The sequence below is a fragment of the Pistacia vera genome, unplaced genomic scaffold (genome assembly GCF_008641045.1).
Source record: "Pistacia vera cultivar Batoury unplaced genomic scaffold, PisVer_v2 Contig31, whole genome shotgun sequence".
NCBI classification, from domain to species: Eukaryota; Viridiplantae; Streptophyta; class Magnoliopsida; order Sapindales; family Anacardiaceae; genus Pistacia; species Pistacia vera.
Genome location: NW_022196124.1, coordinates 113,824 through 139,557, shown reverse-complemented (window position 1 = coordinate 139,557; position 25,734 = coordinate 113,824). Strand labels below are relative to the sequence as shown.

The 25,734-nt window shown below is 32.1% G+C and overlaps 3 protein-coding genes across 6 annotated transcripts; 1 reads left to right on the top strand and 2 right to left on the bottom strand.

The window, feature by feature from the left end:
- Window positions 1-94: 94 nt before the first annotated feature.
- LOC116136204 (protein CURVATURE THYLAKOID 1C, chloroplastic) lies at window positions 95-2,599 on the bottom strand. 4 transcript variants are annotated; one of them, XM_031421910.1, is made up of 7 exons: window positions 2,522-2,599; window positions 2,241-2,346; window positions 1,403-1,497; window positions 1,187-1,276; window positions 654-716; window positions 468-505; window positions 95-336 (listed from the first exon to the last, which is right to left on the bottom strand). In XM_031421910.1, the coding sequence occupies exons 2-7, from the start codon at window positions 2,338-2,340 to the stop codon at window positions 282-284; spliced, it is 441 nt and encodes a 146-aa protein (XP_031277770.1). In that variant the 5' UTR covers window positions 2,341-2,346; window positions 2,522-2,599; the 3' UTR covers window positions 95-281. The 4 variants fall into 4 exon arrangements, with proteins under 4 accessions (XP_031277770.1, XP_031277767.1, XP_031277771.1 ...); XM_031421907.1 differs by having other exon boundaries at window positions 2,497-2,529; XM_031421911.1 differs by having other exon boundaries at window positions 1,187-1,273; window positions 2,497-2,529.
- A 12,437-nt stretch (window positions 2,600-15,036) lies between these two features.
- On the top strand, window positions 15,037-21,147 carry LOC116136103 (homeobox-leucine zipper protein GLABRA 2). The gene is given in 15 exon segments (XM_031421818.1): window positions 15,037-15,283; window positions 15,395-15,666; window positions 16,180-16,297; window positions 16,386-16,570; window positions 17,627-17,720; window positions 18,266-18,367; window positions 19,269-19,478; window positions 19,764-19,938; window positions 20,048-20,319; window positions 20,414-20,500; window positions 20,573-20,648; window positions 20,651-20,737; window positions 20,740-20,850; window positions 20,853-20,891; window positions 20,894-21,147. Coding segments are annotated over 15 exon segments (1,965 nt in total). The 5' UTR covers window positions 15,037-15,202; the 3' UTR covers window positions 20,950-21,147.
- Window positions 21,148-22,644: 1,497 nt separating this feature from the next.
- LOC116136211 (30S ribosomal protein S17, chloroplastic) lies at window positions 22,645-23,328 on the bottom strand. Its single transcript, XM_031421922.1, has one exon. The coding sequence runs from the start codon at window positions 23,201-23,203 to the stop codon at window positions 22,751-22,753; it is 453 nt and encodes a 150-aa protein (XP_031277782.1). The 5' UTR covers window positions 23,204-23,328; the 3' UTR covers window positions 22,645-22,750.
- Window positions 23,329-25,734: the final 2,406 nt, after the last annotated feature.

Sequence of the window (25,734 nt, the reverse complement as noted above, 5' to 3'; positions counted from 1 at the left end):
TCATTAAGGCAAACCTTGGGTGGGAAAAAATCGTTTACTCTTAACATATATGACAAGTAATAATTGTGTCATGAATAATTCTTTTGCAATGAAATTTGATATGAGAGCGCCATAGAATTGTTCTATCAGGAAGCTTAAAAAAAGCGTAACCTTTCCAATGAAAATCTCAGCCGTGCTTTCATTGTCACTATAATACACATATAAGATCCACACAAAGAGAAAAGATAGGACATTCATAACTTATACACTTGATTATATTACACGTTATTTGGCAGCGCAATTCACTGGCCCAAGATATTGGATATCGACTTGTTGACTATTTGGAACAGCTCTTCCCTGTAAGCAAAGAAGCACAAAACATGAGTCAGGGAATGACACTAAAGAAAAATTATACAAATCATAGACTTCTAAAACATAAAATCGTAGTTGCTATTTTCATGAATATCATGAGCTGCAAATACGATTACCTGTCGGGTTTGAACAAGAGATAGCGGTATACAAACCACTGAAAAGCAGGGAGACAAGTTTGAGTTAATAATAATGCAAAAGATGAGAAGCATGTATTATTCAAAATAACAGAGACAGAAATGAATGGTTTAAAAGATCTTTTCCCGTTACCAGCAAATATTCTAAATACGTATTTCAATACTTACCGTAGAGAACAATATTCCGATGAATTCTAGTACATTTGGGATGAGTGGCACCTTGTCAATGGCCTGTTCATATCAATATGAAAAGCAACTGTTACTATCTGAAGTTCTACAAAGCTGAATGCAAGTAGTCATAAGCATGTCTTGTAAGAGGCAAAAAAAAAGTGAAAGATGTCTATGACAAAAATATTATCAGTGCAAATGCTATGTAATTCATTCCAGAAACGTTGACATTTCGAATTTCTCAAATCAAAAACCAAAGAAAATAAGGAACTGAAGGCAATAAACCTCCCATCTTCTCAGTCGCGAAAGAAGACAATTGTTGTATGAGAAATGGCAGATGTTTTCAGTAGCTAGTTCATGTCAATTCCTTCTACCATCAATTCTAATACTTCTAGTCAAATGGATTTTAAAGTAATTTCTCCAACATCTCAAACACTTAACATATGTATTTCCCATGATTGTAAAAGTAAAGAGTTCTGATTTCTGAAGATTAATTTGTCATAAAGTTTAAGATTAAGAGATCAGGAGATTACAGTAACAAGATTTACTGAAGCCCATACTCCCACAATCGCGGCAAACCCCAAACCAATCAGTCCCAGCCGATCTTCAGAGTTATCCCACTGTTTCAAAAAATTCAAATCCATTTAAAAAAATATCAATTTGTGTTTGAAACAAAAGCAATATAATCTTTTACTTCTCAAAAACACAACTAACTTCAACTTGGCTGAAGGCGATAAAAGAGTACTCACAACATTTTGCACAGACTTAACAATAGTAAGGGACGATGAAGAATCAGAGCTTTCTCCAGTAGCTTTCACAACAACACAAACACGGTTTTGTCTCTCTGTGGAAAAAAAAAAATGACAACAAAACAAACAAACAAATCAGCAAAGGCAGTGAGTGGAACATTGAATTGAACTTAATGAACTCTAATGCCTCACTTTGATATCTCATTTACAAATCAAAATATAGGGTTTGCAAGCACGGCATTATTCAGTTTATACTTCCAATAGTTAATTCCAGCCCTTGAGGGTTTCACCTTCTGTCAAACTTTTATGACCTTAACATAAATCAAAGTCTAAATTATTAAAAGAAGAACCACTAGCTTATGAATTTTTGCTCCACTTGATATCAATTTCGAGCACCGCAAATCATCAAATTAATATTTAGTTTCGAGCTCAACTCTTTCATCTTTACAATCCGGCCTAAACTTTCCATGTTTTTTCACTTACCAGTAGTTACACAAATTAATTAAAAATATACTTAGTTATCCATATTCCAATAGTCGTTCCAAAACTTAAATTGATCATATGAACACAAATCTCAATTCAAAATCCAAACACTACTCAAAACTAAGCTAAATCTCCAACGATGTCAAGTTTTCCTTTTAAATTACAGTATCCTATTGACAATATCAACATACATGCATTAAAAAAAAAAAAATCAAAGAAACTGCTACAAAATGTCAATAAAATAACAAAGAACATGATTAGGAACTGATTGGTGACCACAATTCAATCGAAGAAAGTATTATTTAAACCAAACTATATATATATAGCTGCTTCAGAGTAGATAGAGAAATATCACCTTTAATGGGAGATAATGGGAGCTTTTGAAGAGTTCTGAAAAGGGTCTTTCTACCTTGAACCAACAATGGTGGAGGCAAGTTTGCAGTAATGGAAGCCATGAATACCTGAAAGAAAATACAAAATCAGGAGCATAAAAGAATAATTTTTATTAAAAAAAATTATCAATAAAAGCTTTATCAAATGGGTTACCCAAGAGTGGTCAAAATTGATAGAAAAACATAAAAAACAAAAATAAAAAGCAAAGGTTTGGATACCAAAAGAGACAGAACTAATTGAAACCTGCTTAGTGGCTGGAGTTGCACGGAGAGTAGAGAGAGAGGAAGTCTATAAACACCACAGAAATGAGTTTGGGCTTTTTGTGATGTATTATTTGAGCCCAGGCCCTTTATAATTAGAGAAGTTTTTTGGCTTCTATTTCTCTGCTAAATTACGACAAACTTTTTTTTTTTAATTTATTTATTAAAGTTGTATTTTTCATTAAACAACAACGGTATGTCCACAACCTTCTTTCAAAACCCTCAACACGGCAATTTATTATTGGTTAGCTCACAAATGGGTAAACATGACTCATACAAGCAGACGTGATTTATTTTACGAACTGATTAATTACGAATTGTCATGTCGAGAGTTATGAGAGAAGATTGTAAGATTGAGTTGTACACTTAGTATTATTCTTCATTAAATTAGAATTTTGTATAAACCTTCTTTGCTAGCTATTTATTAATGGTAGAAAGGAAATCCTGAAAAAGCTGAATGCGTAAAATCACAAGCCCTGACCCATTTGAGACAAAATGTGACTCATGCTTCATCAAAACCAATAGATGTGAACAACATTGAACAGTTGATTACAACAATTTCTGATGAAAATAGTGATTGAAAAACTCCAATGCATTGCTTAAACATAGATGGTTAGGGCGAAAATGCATATTACTAACATCCCTGGGTAGCTCAGATGATTAGGACAGGTTTGAAAATAGTATGGATATACGCATAGTCTCAGGTTCGATTTCTCATCTGAACATCTGTGATTTAAGTAGAGGACTGTAATGATGAGTTTTTGCGCTAGTCTTTTCCGAGGTCGAGGTCTACGTAACCGTTTTCATCTTCAAAATTAAAGGAGTTTCCAATCATGTTTAACCTGATAATTTTACAAGTTCATGAGAAGTAAATATATAATTTCCATCCTTTGAACGTTAATAGAAGGATAATCATGTGATATTAGAATTTCTGTCACCCTGTACCTTTGGGTAATAGCTAATGGCAATTTCTCAAAAAAAAAATCCAGATTATGTACATGGACATGTGTAACTCAAACTGTTTTTCGATCAACGTTCAATATGAGACATAAACACAATAACTCTCTCTAATAAGATATAAAATGAAATTGGCAATATCCAACGTTGATCAGTACCATGCACTAATACTTTTAATTAACTTAAAGTTTACATATTAAAAATGTTACATTGTAATTAATTAATTAATCAATGTATTATAAGTTTAATTGTTCTCGGACCATGCATGCATATTTTCTGGATTTAAGTATCTGTTTCTTCAATCATCAACAGACAACGAAACATCAAAAACTGCATTGATATATGCTTGCTGTCTCAAATTAACCTGGCAATTATCATTTAAAATTTCCCAGAATATCAGTTTATAGAGAATACGTAGGCTTTGCAAAGCATTAATACTAGATAATTAATTTATATTAATTTCTAATTGGACCAAGAAAAAATTCATAAGTTTTCATTGTCAGTTTATAGTGTGTGGTATTGATCACAATCACAGTCTTAGTTTCGATTTTCTATTTTAGCATCTGCGATATAAGTAAGTTAGCCTTGGCAATGTGTTACTATGTTAATCTCTTCCAAAAATTGGTCGAGGTGTATATAAGTTGTCCAACACTTTGGTTAAAAAAAAGGGGTATTGATCATCACAACCAACCATTTTAAAACTCAATTATTAGAAGAGATGCAATTTAACGTTTTCAAAGTTTGTATAATTCTACAATATGGATTTATGTTCACTGGAGTCAATAAACAATAATAGACAATGATTTACTTTGTTCGTTATAAAAAATTTTCATTAAAATTTTGTCTTTTAATATTTATAGATGATAATAAAATAAACCAATAAACCGTTATACAACATCAATAAACATGATATAGGATAGTTTGTCGTATAGACTATAACACAATGAATCAATGTCCCTACATGAGGTGTAAATTGTATTTACTATACCTATGAATTTCATTCTCAGAGCTGTAACAGCATCCAGTAGATATTCATGCATTTTCATTTCTAGCCTTAAGTTTACTGAAGGATAATTAAGAATTCATGAGATGGTAAAATTAGGATAGCAGTAGCAGAGAGATGTTGCAGTTTATATGTGAAAATAATTACTTGTAAGAATCCAATTGGCATTACTGCTATTATTACCAAACTCATTGAATGATGGATCCTGGGATGCGAATATCAGTTAGTTGAGGACTGGTAGTTGTTTCTCTCTCATTATTAGTTTCAATCCTCAAAATTAATGTAACCTTCTCCACCCGATATTCCAACCATATATTCTTATCCATTTCTCTTGGTAAGGAAGCCAGCCAGGGTTTCAACTTTTTTTTTTTTGGGATAATCGAGGTGTTCAAACTAGTTTGCGTATATCATAACTAATCTCCGAAATCCCTTAAACACTTTACAAGTCTAAATGACTAGGTAAATCACAATATGGTAAGTAGTCCTAAGGTTCGAACCTAGAAAGTCAATGCAGGAAGCAAACCTCCTTGACCGTCAGACCAGTTCCTTGGGGCTAGAGTTTCAACTTTTATCCATGGTGATATTTAGGTTAATTTCTATCAATATATATCCAAAATAAGTATACCCTACAGGAGTTAGCTTCTATATCTGACCATTATATAGACACACAAATAATCGATGGAATATACATAGTATTCTTAATTTTTTTTTTTTAAATAGATATGATCCACTTTTTGATTCATGAATATTTAATTATTATTATTTTCTAATTTTTATCTTCTCTATTCAAACGTACACAATATATTTATCGTATTAAGAATTGGTCGCTCTGTGATCCCTAATTCATGTTTGATTATATTTTTATAATAAACACGGAAATATTGTTTAAACATTTCCATACGTTGCCTACCATTTTACTTTTTGTGGCTGCATTTCTATTTCACCAAACTTGCAAAATTAGTCTCCATAAATATATATAAATTTGCCAACAGTTGAAGTTTCAATGTTACTGTAATTTATTTGAAGTTTTTTAATCACAAATATCAAATTAAACAAAACCCAAATGGGATTTAATGAATATTATTCAATTTCCCTAAAACAAAACGTGCATGAATTGATCATAATCGATTGATTTAATGAATCCCCACTTGTTTTAGTGTCCTCTTCAAGATCCCTTTCTGCACACACACAGACCACACATGCAAAGAAAGAAAGAGAAAATTATATTAATTATTCAATAACTAAGAAGGGACAAATGGAAGAAGAGGTAGAGAATCTATTCCCTGTTTGAAAGTTACAAGACCTCCATGCAAAGCGAAAATGGTGGGCATTCATGAATGAGTGACACCAAAATCAACAAACATAAACTACCTTTAGGTAGCTTGATGGTTTGCTTAGAATTTTTGCGTATATTACTCAAAAGGTCCTGAGTTTGAATCGTCATGACTATTAATAAGGGGTAGTCATTGAAAACTTACCTGACCGTTAACTTTAGGGTCCCGAGAGATTAACTGAGGTGCATGCAAGTTAGCCTAGATACCCCCAAATACCACCAGAAAAAAAAAAATCAACATACATATATGTGCATCAAAACATATCTCGAATAATAAAATAAAATCTTCTATAGAAAAATGATATTAAACCAGCTGGCCTGCTTTAATTTTATTGCTTGCATGGATTGGAATTTCTAGTTTCTCAGTAGTAGTGTTAGCTTTTCATCCGTCTTCCAAAACTACCATATTTTCAGCTACTCTTCAACAGCGAGCTACCTGTCTCAGAAAAGTTGGATATCTTGAAAAGCCTGATGAATGAATAAATGTTAACAACAGTGTTAAAACAGACTTGTCTTTTTAATGGCGTGGCATCCATATTTGACTCGATTCTCAATGCCAAAACACATACCAGAAAGTTTTTTGATGTTTTCCATCTGTCATGGACCCTGGTATTTTTACCATTGGCCATATACAAGCAAAGCTTGGAGTGTCGTGTTAGGCTTTAAACTTTTTGCTTAGAGATTGGAAATTTCTAATTAAATGTTGGTTTTAATTATTAGACATGGAAGATGTAAATAATTACTATATTTGGAGGTTAATAATTATTCAAACACGTTGAGTTTAATGCATATTCAAAAGAGGTGGATATTAATTAATTGAATGCACTCAACTCACAACTGTCTTTGTGCCAGCTGCTGCAGATTGCTTTCGTTGTTTTTTATTTAAATTTCCATATAGGTCATTTGAAGTTAGTGAAATTTAAGATTATCTGAATCTAATAGAGGGTTATATATATTGTTGTTATGAAAACTCGCAACAACTAAATATATCTGGTCGATCGCGGCATGACTGGGTAGAATATGTATGTGATTAAGATTAATCAGCTAGGAACGGATTCGAGAATCCGTGATGTAAGAACACAAGATGTGTTTAAAGTGGTTTGGCGGGTTTAAATTAACTCTACGTCCACTGTTATATTATTGTTTAGTGTTTGCTTTACACAAAAGGTAATTACAGGGGATAACATGTAAAAATGAGCTAAAAATCTCTCTAAATGATTTCATGTGCTTGTGTGAATAATCCCTCCCAAAACGGAGGTGGTGCATCCCTTTTATACACAACGTCTGACAATGGTTAATAGTTGTTGTTACGGGGCGGATTACACGCAGAATCTCTCGTATCTGGATCTGAGTTAGCCCCAGCCATGCTTAAGTCTGGACACCCATGCAAATTAAAACTTACATTCTTTAATAATAAAGCTAGGAGGATAACATGTAAAAACGAGCTAAAACTCTCTCTAAATGATTTCCTATGCTTGTGTGAATAATCACCTCAAAACGGAGGTGATGCATCCCTTTTATACTATCTGACAGTGGTTGGAAGTTGTTGTTACAAGATGGATTACACGCATAATCTCCTGTAATCTTGATTTGAGTCAGTATCGCCCATGCTTAAGTTTGAACACCCATACAAAATAAAACTTGCATGCTTTAATAATAAAGCTAGGTTGTCTAAAGTGTAAACAAAAGAACAATCCATCTCTCTTTTCAAATGTAGCACTCAAATACTGGTTTGTTTTATTCGTTTTTAACTAGTTAATTCTAATTAACTTAACTTCTTAATTAGATTGTAATTATGATCTTAATTAAGGTTTAACAATAATGATACTCGATCATTACCTTTTAGCTTCCAATATTTTAGCTACATTTCAGCACTTGCAATTACTTTCAAAGCACGTATTTGAACAAGTTATAGATTTAACTTATTAATTTTCATGGACTGATGGTCAACTTTCAACATGGATATCAATTACTTTCATTTCTTCACTTTGTGAACTTTTTCTATACATTATAATTTATTTTATTTTTAACTTTTTTTTTTTTTTCTGGTCGAGCTCTCTTTTGTAGCCTTTCTCATATATAATCATTCTATTTTACCCCTTTCCCACATTAAATTTATCAAAAATTCTCAACTTTTCCACTTTATCTCCTTCAAGTACATTACATTTTCTTTTCTTTTATATCAAAACTTGGTTGATAAGTAATGCATAATTAAAACTTGAAACTAAGAAAAGGCAAACTACCCTCTTTAGCTCTTTGCTTGTAGAATTAACTAATTCCTTCCTTCCTTATTAATACATGACCAAAAAAGGTGCATGCAAATGTATGATAAATAAACCATTACTAGGTGGTTTGATGGTGAAAGAGCAAAGAAAGATTTAACATGGTCTCTCAAGTTCGAGTCCCTTTGATGATAAAAAAGTAAGAAGAGAATCTAACATGGTCTCCCGAGTTCGAGTCCCCACAACTGCTAATAGTGGTGACCATCGGAGCTCTTACCCGACCGATACTTCTAGCGTCCTGAGAGATTAGTTGAATTGTGCGTAAGGTGGTCCAGACACCCTGGTCATAAAAAAAAATGTATGACAACAAAGAAAAGATAAAGTAATGAGAGAGACAGAGAGACAGAGAGGAATCCAAAAGAAACTTCAAATCAATTAATTCCATTTTTATTTATTTATATTTATTTAATATAATTTTATTAGGTTTGTTCACACCATGTGATTGCTTCATAATAGCTACCATTCTTAACTACCATATCGTATAAAAATCTAAATTGAAATCATAAAAACCCAAACAAAAAGAATTATTCATACAACATTTGAATTGCGGATGAGATTAATCATAACCTATATGCCACCAAAACCTTTAATTATAGATTGTGATGGGCTCATTAATTATTGCATCAATGGATTTAATACAATTTCTTTCCCTCCGGTTTTCAGCATTAATTAACTCTAATCAACATCTATTATATATAATTATCTATGCAATGTATGATCTCTCCCCATCACCGAAAATTTTAAACAGTCAATGGTCAATCAATGTTGGATACTGTATATACTTTTCTTAGCCTCAACGGATTATCAGCTTACAGTGACATTTTATTAATATTTGGGTTTAGGTCGGGTTAGATTTAGGTAAACCCAAATGAGATTAGATTTTCTATTATATGTTTTATGTAATAGTGAGAAACGTAGGGTGTGAAAGAATCGAGAGTGAGAGTGAGTTGCCATCATTATTCTTTGTAATTGCTTTAGAGTTCTGATACTTAATTAAATTCTTTATTTGAATACTTTATTTAGTTTCTTAATTTTAATGATTCAGGGTAAATCTTGTGTTCTTTTTACTTTTTGGTTTTTCTTTATTTTGTGTGTTTGGGTGCTTTTCAACATATAATACCGAAAGTATAAGTTGAATTTTAAAAAATAATTAAACCCTTTATTTTTGGGGTCATATTTCATTGTTTTGTAATATATTGTCAATAAATCAACTTTAATTCTGTCGATAACTCATAAATTAAGTTGTTAATTAATTAGTTTATGGCTAAAATTTTGCTTTTTCTTTTAAAGATTCTAAAACGTTTTTGGTTCCTCGTTTTATGATTAAGAGGAATGAAAAACAAGCAGCTTGTAATCAAATTAATTAATTAGTACTGTTATCTTTTTGACCCTACTTACGATTTTATTATAATTAATAATATCTTGATGCGGCCAAGGAGGAAAGAAAATTGAATCCCTCTTTACTATGTTGCTTTTTGGTAGGTTCTCAAAAGAATAATCAAAAGAAAAAGAGAAAGGAAATTATTATTATTATTTACTATTACTATATATAATTGTAATGAATCAAATAAATAAAAGATATTTTAAAAAATCGAATCAATAAGAGGATACTATTTTAAAATGGGAATGAAAATGGATATAAATTATATTTTTATTAATAAATATATTTTTTAATCAATTAACGAACACTTTTTATTAAGAAAATACCTTTTTTTTTTCTATATATTTTTGTTTTTTGCCTATTGATAAAATGTAATTTTTTTTAAGTGTACTATAGATGATAATATCTAGGTTAAAAACTATATCTGGGTAATCGAGTGATTCGATAGAGATTTTTGAGTGTATTACTCAAAATGTCAGTTCAATTCTTTTCTCGATTGCTAATAGGGATGGTCATCGGAGCTCTTACCTGACCAATAATTCTAGAAACTCGAAGAATTAGTTAAGATGTACGTAAACTGACCGGAAAAAAAAAAAAAAAAGGGTATCTACGTTAAAAACAGTTGTAATCAATGTTAATTAATTATGATAAGTTATGGTGCATATGTGATGTAAGTGTTGCGGAATAAAATAAAGTAAAGAATAACACAGTGGGATTAAAGAATTGACTTTATAATAGTATCCAAGTTGGGAGAAAAAAAAAATATATATGTATATATGATATCAATGGGAAAGCTTGGAGGCAAATTCATTAATTGCATTCACTTCTTTCAATCCTATAAATGATATAAAGACACAACACAAATCAATAAAATATTAATAAGAAAACAGCTCTCTCGTTCTCTCTCTGGAGACAACAAACCAAACCTCAGTCATTCACAGATTACAATGTGGGCTTAGGTTTAACTTTGACCTTCCTTCGTATATCATAACTTAGCTGCTTATTGCTATTTGGCTTGGCTAAACAATTAGCAACCCCAAGCCGATTCTTTGTTTTTTATTTTCATTTTTCTTTAATTAAATAATTCCATGATTTCATCTCAAATATTTTATAACTAATATAATATAAAATGAGTAAGCAATGAATTCACTGAAATTATATCTTTTATTGTATTCTTACCGTCAGAATAAATGTTTATATTGTATAAGAATTATGACGTCTATATATGATAAGAGTCTAGTGATTACTCTTATTAATGCTTAGAGAGATTCGAACTCAAAAGTTCTTGAATTCCCATTTTACTCTTTTATTATGTTTTAGTATAGAGTTATGGAAATTAACTTCGTTCGGATTTAAAAAAATGGTTCATTTCATTGAAAATTCTTGGTTAATCAACAAATTAAAATATTAGTGTATAAGATAATCGGATGCAAATAAAATGGTAATAAAAAAAAAAAGGGAGGAAAAAGAGAAAATATTGATGACAACAAGACTAGTACTTTTTGATATATGAAGGAAAAATTCAAAAGAAATGAAATTTAGCTTTAGTATTTCTAATAGTATTTAACATGTTAGTCCATTTTTTTTTTTAAAAAAAAAAAAAAAAAATTATCTTCAAAGAATAATAAAATTGCCATCGTAAAATATTGACCCGCATCTTACAGACGCCGTTATGGATCAATTAATTTAATTGAGTGTTCTTTTAAAAAAAAAAATTGACACGCATCTATGCGAGTGTTATTTATTTAGTAATATAAAATTAAAGAGACGTGTTTGGGAAAAAAAAAAAAAACAACAGTTAGGTATATTTTAAAGATAAACAATTGTAGCTATAGGATTTATTAATATCAAATTGCAGTTAATTAATTAAATTAAGAACATTAGGACTATTAGGTGAAAGTTACTGTAATGAAGACTAGCAGTTTTTATCATCTTTCAAGTCTAATAAATTAAATAATTGGGACATTAACCCACTACCTTTGGCCATATGATCAATTAATTGATTCTACTATTGGAAATGAATTATGTTAGTTTAATTGACTAAATTAGTAGCCCCTAATTAGTTAATTAATTAATTAATTAATGCTATAATTTCAAAAATAAAAAATAAAAAAATTTGACTTTTTCTAGAAGCACTTATGTGGTTCAAATTCGCTTCTTTTCAAACCGCCCTCAGCATGCGATAGGTCATTTTTATGGGTGGTTGCTTCTTACGGGGTTTAATTTCTTATCCAAATTGAGAGTTAATAAATCTTTGAGGTCCATGATTGAAAGCTACGGGACTATACATAAGAGCTACCAATTTTTTGTTAAAATTAAATTTAAGAAAGTTCAAATGTGAGTAATTTTTACTTAATTGGGAACGAACTTTTGTTAAGAAAAGTTCAATTAGGGTTTGTTTGGTAGAGTTTTTTGTTTTTAACGTATCTGGGGTATCTAAGCTCATATTAGAGATTGTCTAATCTTTAAGGTTGTGGAATACCTTATAAGTTGAATGGATTAAGGTAACTGTACAAATGTAGTAGGTATCTCTCTTTGCTACTCAAACACAGTACCCCTTGGTTATAACTAACGCCAGTAGCTAAGGGGTTTACCATCCGGTCACAAAGAGAGAGATTAGAGCTTACTTAAGTAGAAACTTAATTGGGTATAGAGTAGAACTTTTATGAAAAAAAAAATTATTAATTATCTGATTAGAAAAATGTAAAAGAGTTTTGTAGGGTATGTTTGACTTATTATTTTTATCCATATTCCCAATCCTATTCTCCAAATAATGTTTGACACATTATTCCAGAAATATTACCCTATTTTTTTAATTACTTTTAGACCCCATAAGATTATTAATTTCATCAAATACACCCTGAAAAAAGTTTAAAAATTATCAAAAACACCCACATGACCCATACTTGCCAGATTCCGGCAACCACCATTGGTGGTAGCTGGAATCTGTTCAAGGGCCTGCCTGTCGACCAGAAATGACTGAAAGTTCACTAATCTGGCCTTGAACGACGGCCAAAGAAATGGCCGTCGTTGAGGTCAACGACGGCCAAATCTTGGCCATCGTTGACCGAAAACGATGGCCAGATCTTTGGCTGTTGCTGACGACCAAAGATGGCCATCGTTTTGACATTTTTCGGCCGTCGCGGCCACAACAGGCCGTAGATCTGACCTTTTCTGGCCAGATCCGTGGTGGATCTGGTCGGAAAAGGCCATAACTACGCGCTATGACATAGATCCGACTGGTCTGTGTCGTAACACGATTTTCTGACCAGATTTCGACGGTGGTGGCCGGAATCTGGCACTGCAGGTGGTGGGGGTGTTTTTGTCATTTTATATATTAGGGTATTTAATTAAACTAGCAAACCTAGGGGCTTTTTCATAAATTTTTAAATTTTACCTCGTAATACTCCCCTATCCAACTACCTAATATTATTTTCAAAATCATATCCAAAATAACAAACCAAACGCACCCGTAGATTTTAAATAACAAAAAAAAAAAAAAAGTTTTAATATCATGAAATATCAAGTCAAATTTATCAATAACATGGGGATATTTTTAATATTTTAACGCTTTAAATAAACTTAAAATTTGCTTATAGAAAAAAACTCTTTTTATTTTTTCTATTTAGAATTTTTTTATATTTTTCATTATTAAATTAAATAGATATTTAAAAATTCCTTAATTGTTTTGCTTAAGAAGGGTTGTGTAATACTCTATAGAAATGCTTTTGATCATATTTTAAATTTATATATATATATATATATATATATAAGGTATTTCTTTTAATATGTAATAAATGCAATTAAAGTTAAAATCTTTTAGTTTCAATTCTAAATAATTATTCATAGGAATAATTGGATAAGGTCGGTGGAGTGATTCCAAATTTAGGGTAATTAAAAGTAACGTAGTGTGAAAAGTGATAGAGCAAACTTAATCATCCTAAGGCAGTGTTTGGACGGCTCAAATAATTAAATAGAAACCACTTCAATCAGAATAACTTGAAGACTATATAGCTAGCCATTTCCTTCTCTAAATCCAAGGTTTGACAAAACCTTGGCCTAGGTTAGACAATCAAATAATTAAATTCATACCCATAATATATTTATTATGCATTCAAATTTGGATTTTATCATTGTTAAATTTTGAGAAAAGAAAATACTATTAGTATAGACAAGGTTACTGGATCAACAACATCAACGCTCTTTGAGGTTTCAAAGTTTCACGGGCGTTAGAAAAAAACATTAGGTCAACTCTTACACCATCCCAAACTTAGTGAAGTTAGGGCATAAATAATTAACAAATCAATATATTTTATTTGTAAGGTCTACTTTGACCTTGTTATTCGATTTAGTTCACAATCTTACATTTTGACTTAAATACTTATGAAAATGAAAACAAAATAAAAACAAAAGTAAACTATATATTATCTCCTTATTAATTAAATTATTCTTTAATGTACGATATACAAGAATATATTTTTTTTGTGAATAAATAAATAAAATAATGATTATTTGATTAACCTTTCCACATTATCAAATACTAAAACTTGTAAAACCAATCACTATATCTTTCCTCAAATTATCACCACCGCCCTCATTCTCCTTTTTTTTTTTTCTTCTAATGTTTGTCTTTGAGGTTTAATCCATAGTTGCTGGTTATTGTCGTTTGGCTTGGATTGTGTGGATTTGTTTGTTAGCAAGAGATAAAAGATAGCGAATATATAAACTTTTTAATTTAGATTTTTTAAAGGTAAGAGATAGCTTTTTACATATAGATACCATTGAACAAGTTTTGAACTTTTTTTTTTTTCCTGTTTCTCCATTACTTTGAAGTATTTTTACTAAACTAACATCACTCATAGCTAAATTTACCCTAACGTCACTCACAGTTTGAGGTGTAGGTGTTGACCTAATGCTCTTGTCTATGCGCCAATAAAATATTGAAACCTCATGGGGTGTTAACAGTGATACTACACTCGAAAACTCTGCTTACTAACTCTCTCTCAGAAACGCGACATGTTAATTTGTAATTGGTTAGTTCGTAATAGGTCATGTCTGTCCAACAATAAGTCCTGCCTGATCAAATACGAATTGGCCAATTATGAACTGCCACGTCAATGTTTATGAAAGAAGTTGTGAGAAATGTTTGTTTACCTATCTTTATTAAGGTGTTAATGTTGTTAACCTCTAAGGTTATCTTACCATACCAAAGAAAAGCAATTAAAACTTTGTAGCCAAACATGTCCCTAACATTAATGGGGCAAGCCACAAGGCGCGCTGGCTAGCTAGCTCAAGCTAACTTAGCTTAGCCACCAATAGGTATTATATAAACTGAAAATACCGTTGGAGAGCTCGATATTTCAACTGTTTAAAAGTTAGTTGAGTCGTCACATTTCCACTCTCAATATCTAACAGTCAACCCCTACCGGCCCTTTTTTCTTTTCTTTCTATCCAAACAAACACTTAATCAGCAGCAGGAGGAGCAGCAGCAGCATGAGCAAAAAGAAAAAAAAAAAATTTTAATTTACTTTTCTTTATTTCTTTCTTTCTACTCTTTTAGAGTTCATTTTGTTTTATATCCTTAAATCAACCTTACCCCACAATCTCTCTCTCTCTCTCTCTCTCTCTGTCTCTCTCTCTCTTCTGTCCTCCATTTTTCGCTCCTTAAAACAACCATTTCATCACCTAAATCCAACCCTCTTATTGCCATGGGCGTGGACATGTCTAACAACCCACCAACTTCTCGTACCAAAGACTTCTTCGCTTCTCCTGCTCTTTCCCTCAGTCTCGTAAGTAAATTCATCTCTACTTTAATTAACCCACCACCAATCTTTTCTTCTTTTATGTGTCATGTATCTCTTGTTTAATTTGTACTTAACGTGTTTTGTTTTTTCGAAAAGGCTGGCATATTTCGCGATGCGGGTGCTGCTGCTTCCCCAGCCAATACTCATGACCAGGTAGAGGAAGGAGATGAAGGAAGCGGAGGCGGAGGATCGAGAAGAGAAGAAACAGTGGAGATTAGTAGCGAAAACTCAGGCCCCGGAAGATCAAGATCAGACGATGAGTTCGATGGAGGCGAAAACGATGAAGATGATGATGGAGATAAGAACAAGAAGAAGAAGAGGAAGAAGTATCATCGTCACACTGCTGAACAAATCAGAGAAATGGAAGCGTATGTTTCTCTTTTCTTTCTCTCTTTAATTCTTCTTCTTCTTCTTCTTCTACGTACTCGTTTTTGTTTGTATTTATCTGCATACGTAAATTTATATGTATTTGTCTCTCTGTGTTTATACTATACTTCAATGCATTGATTCAACAAGGTTTAATTGATTAATTTAAGCATTAACTTCAATGAATAATACCTTTAATTACATGTACGATGTACTTTAAAAAAAAAAAATATAGTAATTGATTTAAACAAAAGTTAGTGACTTAAAGGTAAAACTAAAGGGAGATAGATGACTCAGAATTTTATGATAAACTTTGACATACAGCTTGCTTTTTACTTTGTTTTTACATGGAAAATGGGAATCTCAATACAAAGTTTCCTTAACAAAAGCATTGTCTTTTTATATCTAAGTGATGTATTTTCAGTCTGCATTTTTTTTTTTCAAATCTCATTTGTCATTAATGGTGGTTTTGAATATTATTTTGTTCTTTATGACTTTAATTTATTTAATTACAGGCTTTTCAAGGAGTCTCCACATCCTGATGAGAAGCAAAGGCAGCAACTGAGCAAACAATTAGGCCTTGCTCCTAGACAAGTCAAGTTTTGGTTCCAAAATCGTCGAACACAAATCAAAGTAAATAAAATAAGCTATTTCTGTTTAATTTTAGTAAAAAATTTGTCAATTTTTCATGGTTAATCATTGGGGAAAATAATAATTTCAGGCTATACAAGAACGCCATGAAAATTCATTGTTGAAAGGCGAAATGGAGAAGCTCCGAGATGAGAACAAAGCCATGAGAGAAGCCATTAACAAAGCTTGTTGTCCCAACTGTGGCACTGCCACTACTAGCAGGGACACTTCCATGACCTCTGAAGAACAACAACTACGTATAGAAAATGCTAAACTCAAANATAATTTAATGACACTTCTAAATAAATAATAATATAAACTTTAAAGAAGTAAAATATTATTTTTGTTTTGCTTTATTTATTTTGTTCTGTCAATTATCATTATATATGGTAAATTCAATTAAAAGTATTGTAAAAAATTTCTAAAACACTTTAAAAATGTATATAGGTTTTTTTTTTTTTTTTTTTCCCTATAATTGAACATTTGAACCAATTTGTGCACACTTCAGCTGTTCAACTAATCCCTCGAGACTTTAAAACGATCAATCGAATAAAAACTTTTACACAAAATTTTAGTTACTCCACGTTAACTTACTCCACATTAAGATGCTTCTACTTGATTTACGGTGTTTGGAAGCTTTAACACAAAAAGCACTTTTGAATAAAAATCTTTTTTTTTTTTTTCTTACAAAAATATCCCCAATACTCTTTAAAAAAGCATCTACAGAAAAAAGTCATCTTCACTCTCATAAAAGTCATTTAAACCAAACATTATGTATACAATATATATTTAATATCTATAAATACTTTTTTTTTTTAACTAAGATGTCCAAAGCCTCTGATCAGTTTACGTTAGCGTTGGGTATTTGGGATCGGGTTCAAAAACCTGGCCCAAAAATCCGCTCTTAATATCAATCCTAGTAAGCTTGGTCCCAAAACGGGACTAGGCCTAAGGAGGAGGGTTGGTCCCTTCATTGGGCCCTCCTCCAAGGCCCGGGCTTGGATTGGGCCCAAACTCTTTTGGTTTATTTTTTTAGCCCATTGGACAATTACAAAACCCCCTATAAATTTTCAAAATAGACAAAAATTATAAGGGTTAAAATAAGATTTTACAAAATTAAAAAAAACATAATAAAAAATTTGCATTTAATAACCGTTGGCTATTTTTTTTATTGGGGGGTGGGGGTTGAGGAGGTTTTTTTTTTTTTTCATTTTCCCCCAATGCTACATTATAAATATTCCCTAAAATTTCTCATTTTTTCCACACCACTCAATCTCTCTACTCTCAACTCCAATCAAATTCTCATTCAATTTATATTTATATTTATANGAGCGACGGCAAGCCAAAACGATCCATTGAAGCCTCAAGAGACACTGGCGTTGTGTTTGTTGATCTTCCCAGGCTTGTTCAAAGTTTCATGGATGTGGTAAAACTATTGATTCTTAACTGTTATTATCTTTAATTTTCTGAATTGGAAAATTCCTATGACCTCCCCTAACCTTTCCTCAATATCAAAAGTACCCTCTCTACTCTTTTCAAAATCTCACCAAACTTTCGTACTGTTATGAAATCTTCTTTAGATTTTACTTGTTAATATGGAAAAAGTTTTCCGTATAATTTGATTCAACAAATCAATGAGAAAATCAAGTGCATTCCATCATGTTGATGTGATGTTTTTTTATTGGCCGGTTATACTATAACATGTTGTATATAATATTTTTTTAACATTTATTTTCTAATTTCATCCCCCCAAATACATTTGTGGCTCCAACCTATTTGAAAATCTAACAAAATCATTAACGAAAAGGACATTAATGATATTTCTTAAAACTAAGGGGTTTTTTTCAATTTAAGAAAAGATTAGGGGAGGTTAAAATTTAGTCCTTATATAATTTAATCCTATCAAAACAAAAACTATGCATACCTTCTTCAAAAATTTTCTCAGGAAAATTTGTCTCTTTGTGTTTGCAGAATCAATGGAAGGCAATGTTTCCAGGCTTAATCTCAAAGGCAGCCACTGTTGATGTTATCTGCAATGGTGAAGGTCCTAGCAGAGATGGCGCAGTGCAGTTGGTGAGTCATAGCTTAAAAACTTTTTCAATGTATCATTACACACAGGCCATTGCGAATCTCATAAAAGAAGAGTCATTTTCCTTCTTTTGGGATAACAACAAAAAACGTTTCTGCGGTCCAACCATGAACTGTGTAGTTCGACTTGGAGTTTTCCCTTTTCTGCATTTTAGCGTTTTTTAATTGTTTTACTTTTTTCCTGTCAAAAGTACTTTTGGGTAAAAGCACTTTTTAACTAAAGTAGTCAAATTCGTTTTACCAGAATCTACCTTTCAACTGTAGTTTTGCATGACACTTGAGTAATTTTTTTTTTTTTTTTTTTTTTTTTTAAAGAGTAACGACATATTTTAGATTTCCACCTTCAAATTAACAGCGTTAATGACGGTTAGAGATAGTCAGAAATGGTGAGTGAGATTATGAAGTAAAAGTATAAGTTTTATAGAGAAGATTATGGAGAGTTTAACAATGGTCTTGGAAGTGATTTTAAACTTTAGAATCGGCCTAAAAAAACCAAAAACAGCCGGTTTAGATGCTATTAACGTGAGTCCTTTTTTGCTAAAATGAGTCTATCTTCTATCAAAAAAAACGCTGATGCATTTTAACGTGCTAACATGCGTCACACAATAGTGAAAAGTTAAGAATTTATTAAAATAAAGAAAACGACGTTACTTTAAAGGTAAAAATCTAGAATAAATGTAATCAAGGTATCAACTTAGGATTTCGCTAAACATCGGATGGGAATATGTCGTTTGCTCTTTTTTTTTTTTAATTTCAAAACTCACTTTCTAATAGTTTATTTTTCAAAATGTGTAACATTTTCACCACATTCACACTTCTAATTTTAAGTTAAAAATAAAAAAATAAAAATTTAAGGCTATGGAATTTTGTATTGTGATGGATGCAGATGTTTGCAGAGCTGCAAATGCTTACACCAATGGTGCCAACAAGAGAAGTTTATTTTGTTAGATTCTGCAAGCAAATAAGTGCTGAACAGTGGGCAATTGTCGATGTCTCCATTGACAAAGTTGAAGAAAACATTGATGCATCTTTAGCCAAATGCAGAAAACGTCCATCTGGTTGCATCATTGAAGATAAATCAAATGGCCACTGTAAGGTACAGTAATTATTTCCATTTATTTATTTTCCCTTAATTATTTTTTCCACCCTAGGTTCGGCGAATCGACATTTTCCCACCCTTAGTTGTGGAAACTATCAACGTTTTAGTCGGTAAATATTGCTAATGTGGAATTGATTTTGGTCAGGCACGGGATAACAACTCGAAAATGAACAAAAAAAGAAAAAATAATAATGTGCAGAGGTGAAAATTAATGGAGTCATGCATTGATTTTGTGTTGTGTGATGAAGATTTATGACATTTATGGTTTGATAAAATGTGCAGGTGATATGGGTGGAACATTTAGAGTGCCAGAAAGCTCCAGTTCACACCATGTATAGGACAATTGTTAGCAGTGGTTTAGCCTTTGGTGCTAGGCATTGGATGGCAACGTTGCAGCTTCAATGTGAAAGGCTTGTCTTCTTCATGGCAACTAACGTTCCCACAAAGGATTCAACTGGTAAGTCAATATCAGTTTCAGAATATTTTGCTTTTGCTTTTGTTTTTTGTTTTTTATATTCTTTTGTCTGTATTTGAGAAAACAACTGAAACCCTTCATTGATCTTTAGGTGTGGCAACACTAGCTGGGAGGAAGAGCATTTTGAAGTTGGCACAGAGAATGACATGGAGCTTTTGTCGTGCCATCGGTGCGTCGAGCTACCATACATGGAGCAAGGTCTCAGGCAAAACTGGAGAAGACATTAGGGTTTCTTCCAGGAAGAACTTGAATGATCCTGGAGAACCTCTTGGAGTGATCTTGTGTGCAGTTTCTTCTTTTTGGTTGCCGGTATCCCCTCATGTTCTGTTCGATTTCTTAAGAGATGAAGCTCGTCGAAATGAGGTATAATCACTTCCAGTTGACAATATCACGATGGTAGATCATCTAATTAATGGTAAAAAGATTGTTAAAGATGATTTTGTTGTGTTAATCTTAGTGGGATATCATGTCAAGTGGAGGTCCTGCACAAGCCATAGCAAACTTGGCCAAGGGGCAAGATCGTGGCAACGCAGTAACAATACAGGTGAGTCTCTCATGTCATTTCTGTGCATTCAACTGTCAGACATAAGAAGTAACACAGAGTTTTCAATTTCAGACAATGAAATCAAAAGAGAACAGCATGTGGGTACTGCAAGATACCTGCACAAATTCATATGAATCAATGGTGGTTTATGTCCTGTAGACATTAATGGCATGCAGTCAGTCATTACCGGATGTGACTCCAGCAACATTGCTGTATTGCCTTCAGGATTCTCAATTCTTCTGATGGACTTGAGACAAGGCCTCTAGTGATTACTTCTAGGCAAGAGGAGAAGAGCACAGAAGGAGGGTCTTTGCTCACAATAGCATTCCAAATCCTGACAAATAGCTCTCCACAGCCAAGCTAACAGTGGAATCTGTGGAATCTGTTAACACACTATATCATGCACCATTGAGAAATTTAAGACAAGCCTACAATGCGAAGACACATGATCACCACAGCTTATAAACTACTAGGTAGACACAAATAATTGTAAAAACATAGGTTTTTCTAAATTTTTTAATCAACTTGTTACGTTTAGCAGACGAGCTGTATTATTCTAGTTGTTTTATTTGTTATTTGATTAGAATGAAGGGCTTGGTGTTCAAGTGATTTGTAATCACCAAAATCTGGAAGGGAGATTTGAGGGAGATGTGTCACAACTTTAAAAGTAGGAAAGTGAGATATTTTCATGTATATACTATTCAATTAATGCCATTTGCAGTTTTTTTGATTGCTAAAATTACTCTATCCTATCAGAAACAGAAAAAAGAAAAAAAGCAAATGGTACTCCATCAGAATCAAGCAATGAAAACATTTTGTGCATATACAAGACATAGCTCCACATTCAAATCTAAATATATCGGCACGCTGCGGTGTTTCATTGGGTTCGAGTTGAAGTAGAGGAAGAATGACTAATTTTGGAAGTTCAATTATATCATATATGCAAAGAAACAAAAATATGCAGCATAGCAATATCACAATCTTAATCTCATAACATCTGAAAAGAATGACAAAAAGCAGCTAAACCACTTTTTATTATCTAAACATGCACCATACACAATCCAAATAGCAACAAAATGAGTGTCTTTTTCCAAGGATAACTTTCAACATCAAAAAAATCAACAAGCAATGAAAAATAGAGAATTCCAATTGACTGCTAGATAGGCAATTTTTCATTCACTAATCAATATCATTAATAAAGCTACTCTACACTTAAAACATCACACAACTTTATGCATCCAGTGTTAAAATATAAGTCTACAAAAACTTCCTGTCAGTCAAAAATTCTTCACATCCTTTCACTCCAGAATTGCAGAGTGGTCACGCTGAGATATTCATTATCACTTAACCTCCTTCATTCAACAACATTTGACGGTAACTAAAACTTGTGTGGCATATACTTAGTCAGTTTGAAAATATTGCAATGACCAGTCCGAGAAAAAGTTTCCAAAAGCGGTCAATTACTGTTATGCAGCATAACATCAAAATCGTGTGTGCATTTTCTCCATTGTCAGGACTACATCAATTCAAAATCTAGTCCATTCATAAGTTTCATTGATCACAAACAAGTTCTCTAATTTGATTCCATTGTCTCATGATCTTCCTTCTGTTCTCTGATTTCAAATTTGGCACTAAAAACATGACTAATTTAACAATTTTTACGCTAAAAACATAACTTTTAACTTAAAACTAATTCTAAGAAATTCAACTAAAAACAAAAATGCATTCCACAAACTTAAATTCAGCCAAAATTTTTTCCAATTTTACTGCCAAAAAGAGACTCACTACTATCAATCACCAGAACCCACTAAAACAAAAGCAATAACTGAAAACATGAAAGATCATTGATAATTTCAACCACCACCAACACCAATTCAACACAAAAAGAAAAAAAAAATGATTTAATGCCCGTCAAATAAAATCCGCATTCAAAGAGTTCCAAACAAACTCAAATCAGAAAAAAAACTCAATCACCAAAACAGACAACCAAAAAACCATATTGAAACAAACCCATTTCATAATTTAAAGGCATTATATGAAATCCACAGTTAAACAGCTTCAAAGCATACCCGCATTCAAACAATTTCACAAAAACTCAATTCAATGAAAATCAAACCCACCAAAAGAATAATCAGAAAACAAAATTGAAACAAACCCATTTGAATGTTCATAACAATGAAATATAATTAACATTTAAACTGTATCAAAGCATTACAAAACCACAACAACTGAACATCAAAACAAGACGCACTAAGCCAGCTGTGCTTGTTCACTCTCTAAAGGAATTCCAACCTCATTATTAACCTTATCTTCTTTCTTGTTCCTAATCCTTGGAGGGAGGGGCACTGCAAGAAAACTCTTCGTCTTGCTGATGGGTTTGGACCTTTCAAGCTGAACAACATCGCCAACTTGGAACTGGTTCTCAGGGTCATGAGCCTGGTACTTCTTCTTCTTTCTAACGCGTCTCTTGTACTTTGGGTGAGGGTCCAAACGCACAACTTCAACAGAAACCGTCTTGTCGTTTGTGGAGCAAACCACTCTGCCTTGCATCTTTTTCATGGCCCTGATTGGTGGGACGAAAAAGGTGGGATTTTGGGGAAGCGAAGAGGGTTTTGAGAGGTAAGAGAGAGGAGTTGAGCCATGGAGGAAGTGGGTTTTGGGCATTGAGAGTGAGAGAGAATGAAGTGATGAAGTTAGAGACATTGTTTTGAAGATAAGAGAGAGAGAAAGTGGAAAGTGTTTTTCTTGTTGTAGCCTGTAGGATTGGTTTTTTTTTTTTCCCTCAAATTTCTTGAATTATTTTCCTCTGTGGGATAAGAAAGAGAGAGAAGAACAAAGAAATATTTTTGACTTTTTGTTTCTGGATTTTTTAGATTTGAGAAAATAATGTTAAGCCTCTAATTTAAGAAATTAAAAATTATTTTTATATACAAAAGGATTATGATAATTTAATGACACTTCTAAATAAATAATAATATAAACTTTAAAGAAGTAAAATATTATTTTTGTTTTGCTTTATTTATTTTGTTCTGTCAATTATCATTATATATGGTAAATTCAATTAAAAGTATTGTAAAAAATTTCTAAAACACTTTAAAAATGTATATAGGTTTTTTTTTTTTTTTTTTTCCCTATAATTGAACATTTGAACCAATTTGTGCACACTTCAGCTGTTCAACTAATCCCTCGAGACTTTAAAACGATCAATCGAATAAAAACTTTTACACAAAATTTTAGTTACTCCACGTTAACTTACTCCACATTAAGATGCTTCTACTTGATTTACGGTGTTTGGAAGCTTTAACACAAAAAGCACTTTTGAATAAAAATCTTTTTTTTTTTTTTCTTACAAAAATATCCCCAATACTCTTTAGAAAAGCATCCACTGAAAAAAGTCATCTTCACTCTCATAAAAGTCATTTAAACCAAACATTATGTATACAATATATATTTAATATCTATAAATACTTTTTTTTTTTAACTAAGATGTCCAAAGCCTCTGATCAGTTTACGTTAGCGTTGGGTATTTGGGATCGGGTTCAAAAACCTGGCCCAAAAATCCGCTCTTAATATCAATCCTAGTAAGCTTGGTCCCAAAACGGGACTAGGCCTAAGGAGGAGGGTTGGTCCCTTCATTGGGCCCTCCTCCAAGGCCCGGGCTTGGATTGGGCCCAAACTCTTTTGGTTTATTTTTTTAGCCCATTGGACAATTACAAAACCCCCTATAAATTTTCAAAATAGACAAAAATTATAAGGGTTAAAATAAGATTTTACAAAATTAAAAAAAACATAATAAAAAATTTGCATTTAATAACCGTTGGCTATTTTTTTTATTGGGGGGTGGGGGTTGAGGAGGTTTTTTTTTTTTTCATTTTCCCCCAATGCTACATTATAAATATTCCCTAAAATTTCTCATTTTTTCCACACCACTCAATCTCTCTACTCTCAACTCCAATCAAATTCTCATTCAATTTATATTTATATTTATAATTTATTTATTGTTGAATACAGAAAATACTCTTTAATCGATAAGGTGATTGAAGTGATAACGTATTTATGTGATTGGACTCATGCAGAGAAAAGATTATAACAGCACCCTGAAGATCCCGAATTACTCGAACTCTTTAGGAATACCGATTTTAATGATTTAAATATTCTTGACGATGAAAATTAATAATTTAATAAAAAAATTATTTAATTGTTTATTTGTGAAACGTGAATGTGTGATGTGTGAATATTACATTTATGTTAAAATTAACCATTAATTTATTTATGATTTTATAAAATTAATTAAACTTTTAAAAACTTACTAATCTACCCCTAAAAATTACATAAACGCCCCTACAGAATTTTATTTCGCCCCTAAAATATAAAAAAGATAGGGTGAACATAAAATTTTGCAAGCCCATAGGACCGGTCCGGGTCCTGAAATTGCTCATGGGCCTGGGATTGGTCCTAGGCCCATGAGCGATTGGTCCCAAACGGGCCCATATTCGGACCCGCTTGGGACCGGTCCTTGACTAGTTTTAGCTTACGTGCATCTCGACTAATTCTCGAATGAAATTAGCACAACAATCCATTACCAAGATCCCACTTTTAAGTATAAAAATACTTCTTTTCAAAAAAAAAAAAACCAGATGTAGTTAAATTTTATTCACCAATTTTTTTGGCTTGGAGAAAACAATGCTTAAATTCGATCAAGTAGCTCTGCCTCATTAATATCATATAAAATGATCAAATTTAGTTGCGGGAAATTATTGAAGCATAAATGAAGCCAGTTTCAGAGTTTTTGATCAACCTGATTTTTACACCAATAATGCAGCGCTTCAATTTGTACATCTGTCAAGTCTTATTTATGGCTTTTCTTTATCATTATTTTTCAATGCACATGGCCTCTAAGTCTAAAGTATGCAATTCTTATTTATTGATAAAAAGAATAAGATAATGGAAAAATTAAATGAATTTCCATAGTTTAAAATAAATCAAGAGACACTTTCTGTATACATACACAAATAAAATCTCTTGAGTAATACACCAAAAAGTCTTTGAGTTCGAACCCCTCCTTAGTTGGTAATATGGGTAGCTATTAGAGTTCTTACCCGGTAATTTTAAGGTTTTGAGGGATTAGTTGACGGTCGGTAGTTCCAGGGTTTCAAGAGATTAATTGATAGCCAGTAGTTCTAAGGTCTTGGGGGATTAGTTGGAGGCCGGTAGTTCCAGGGTCTCGAGAAATT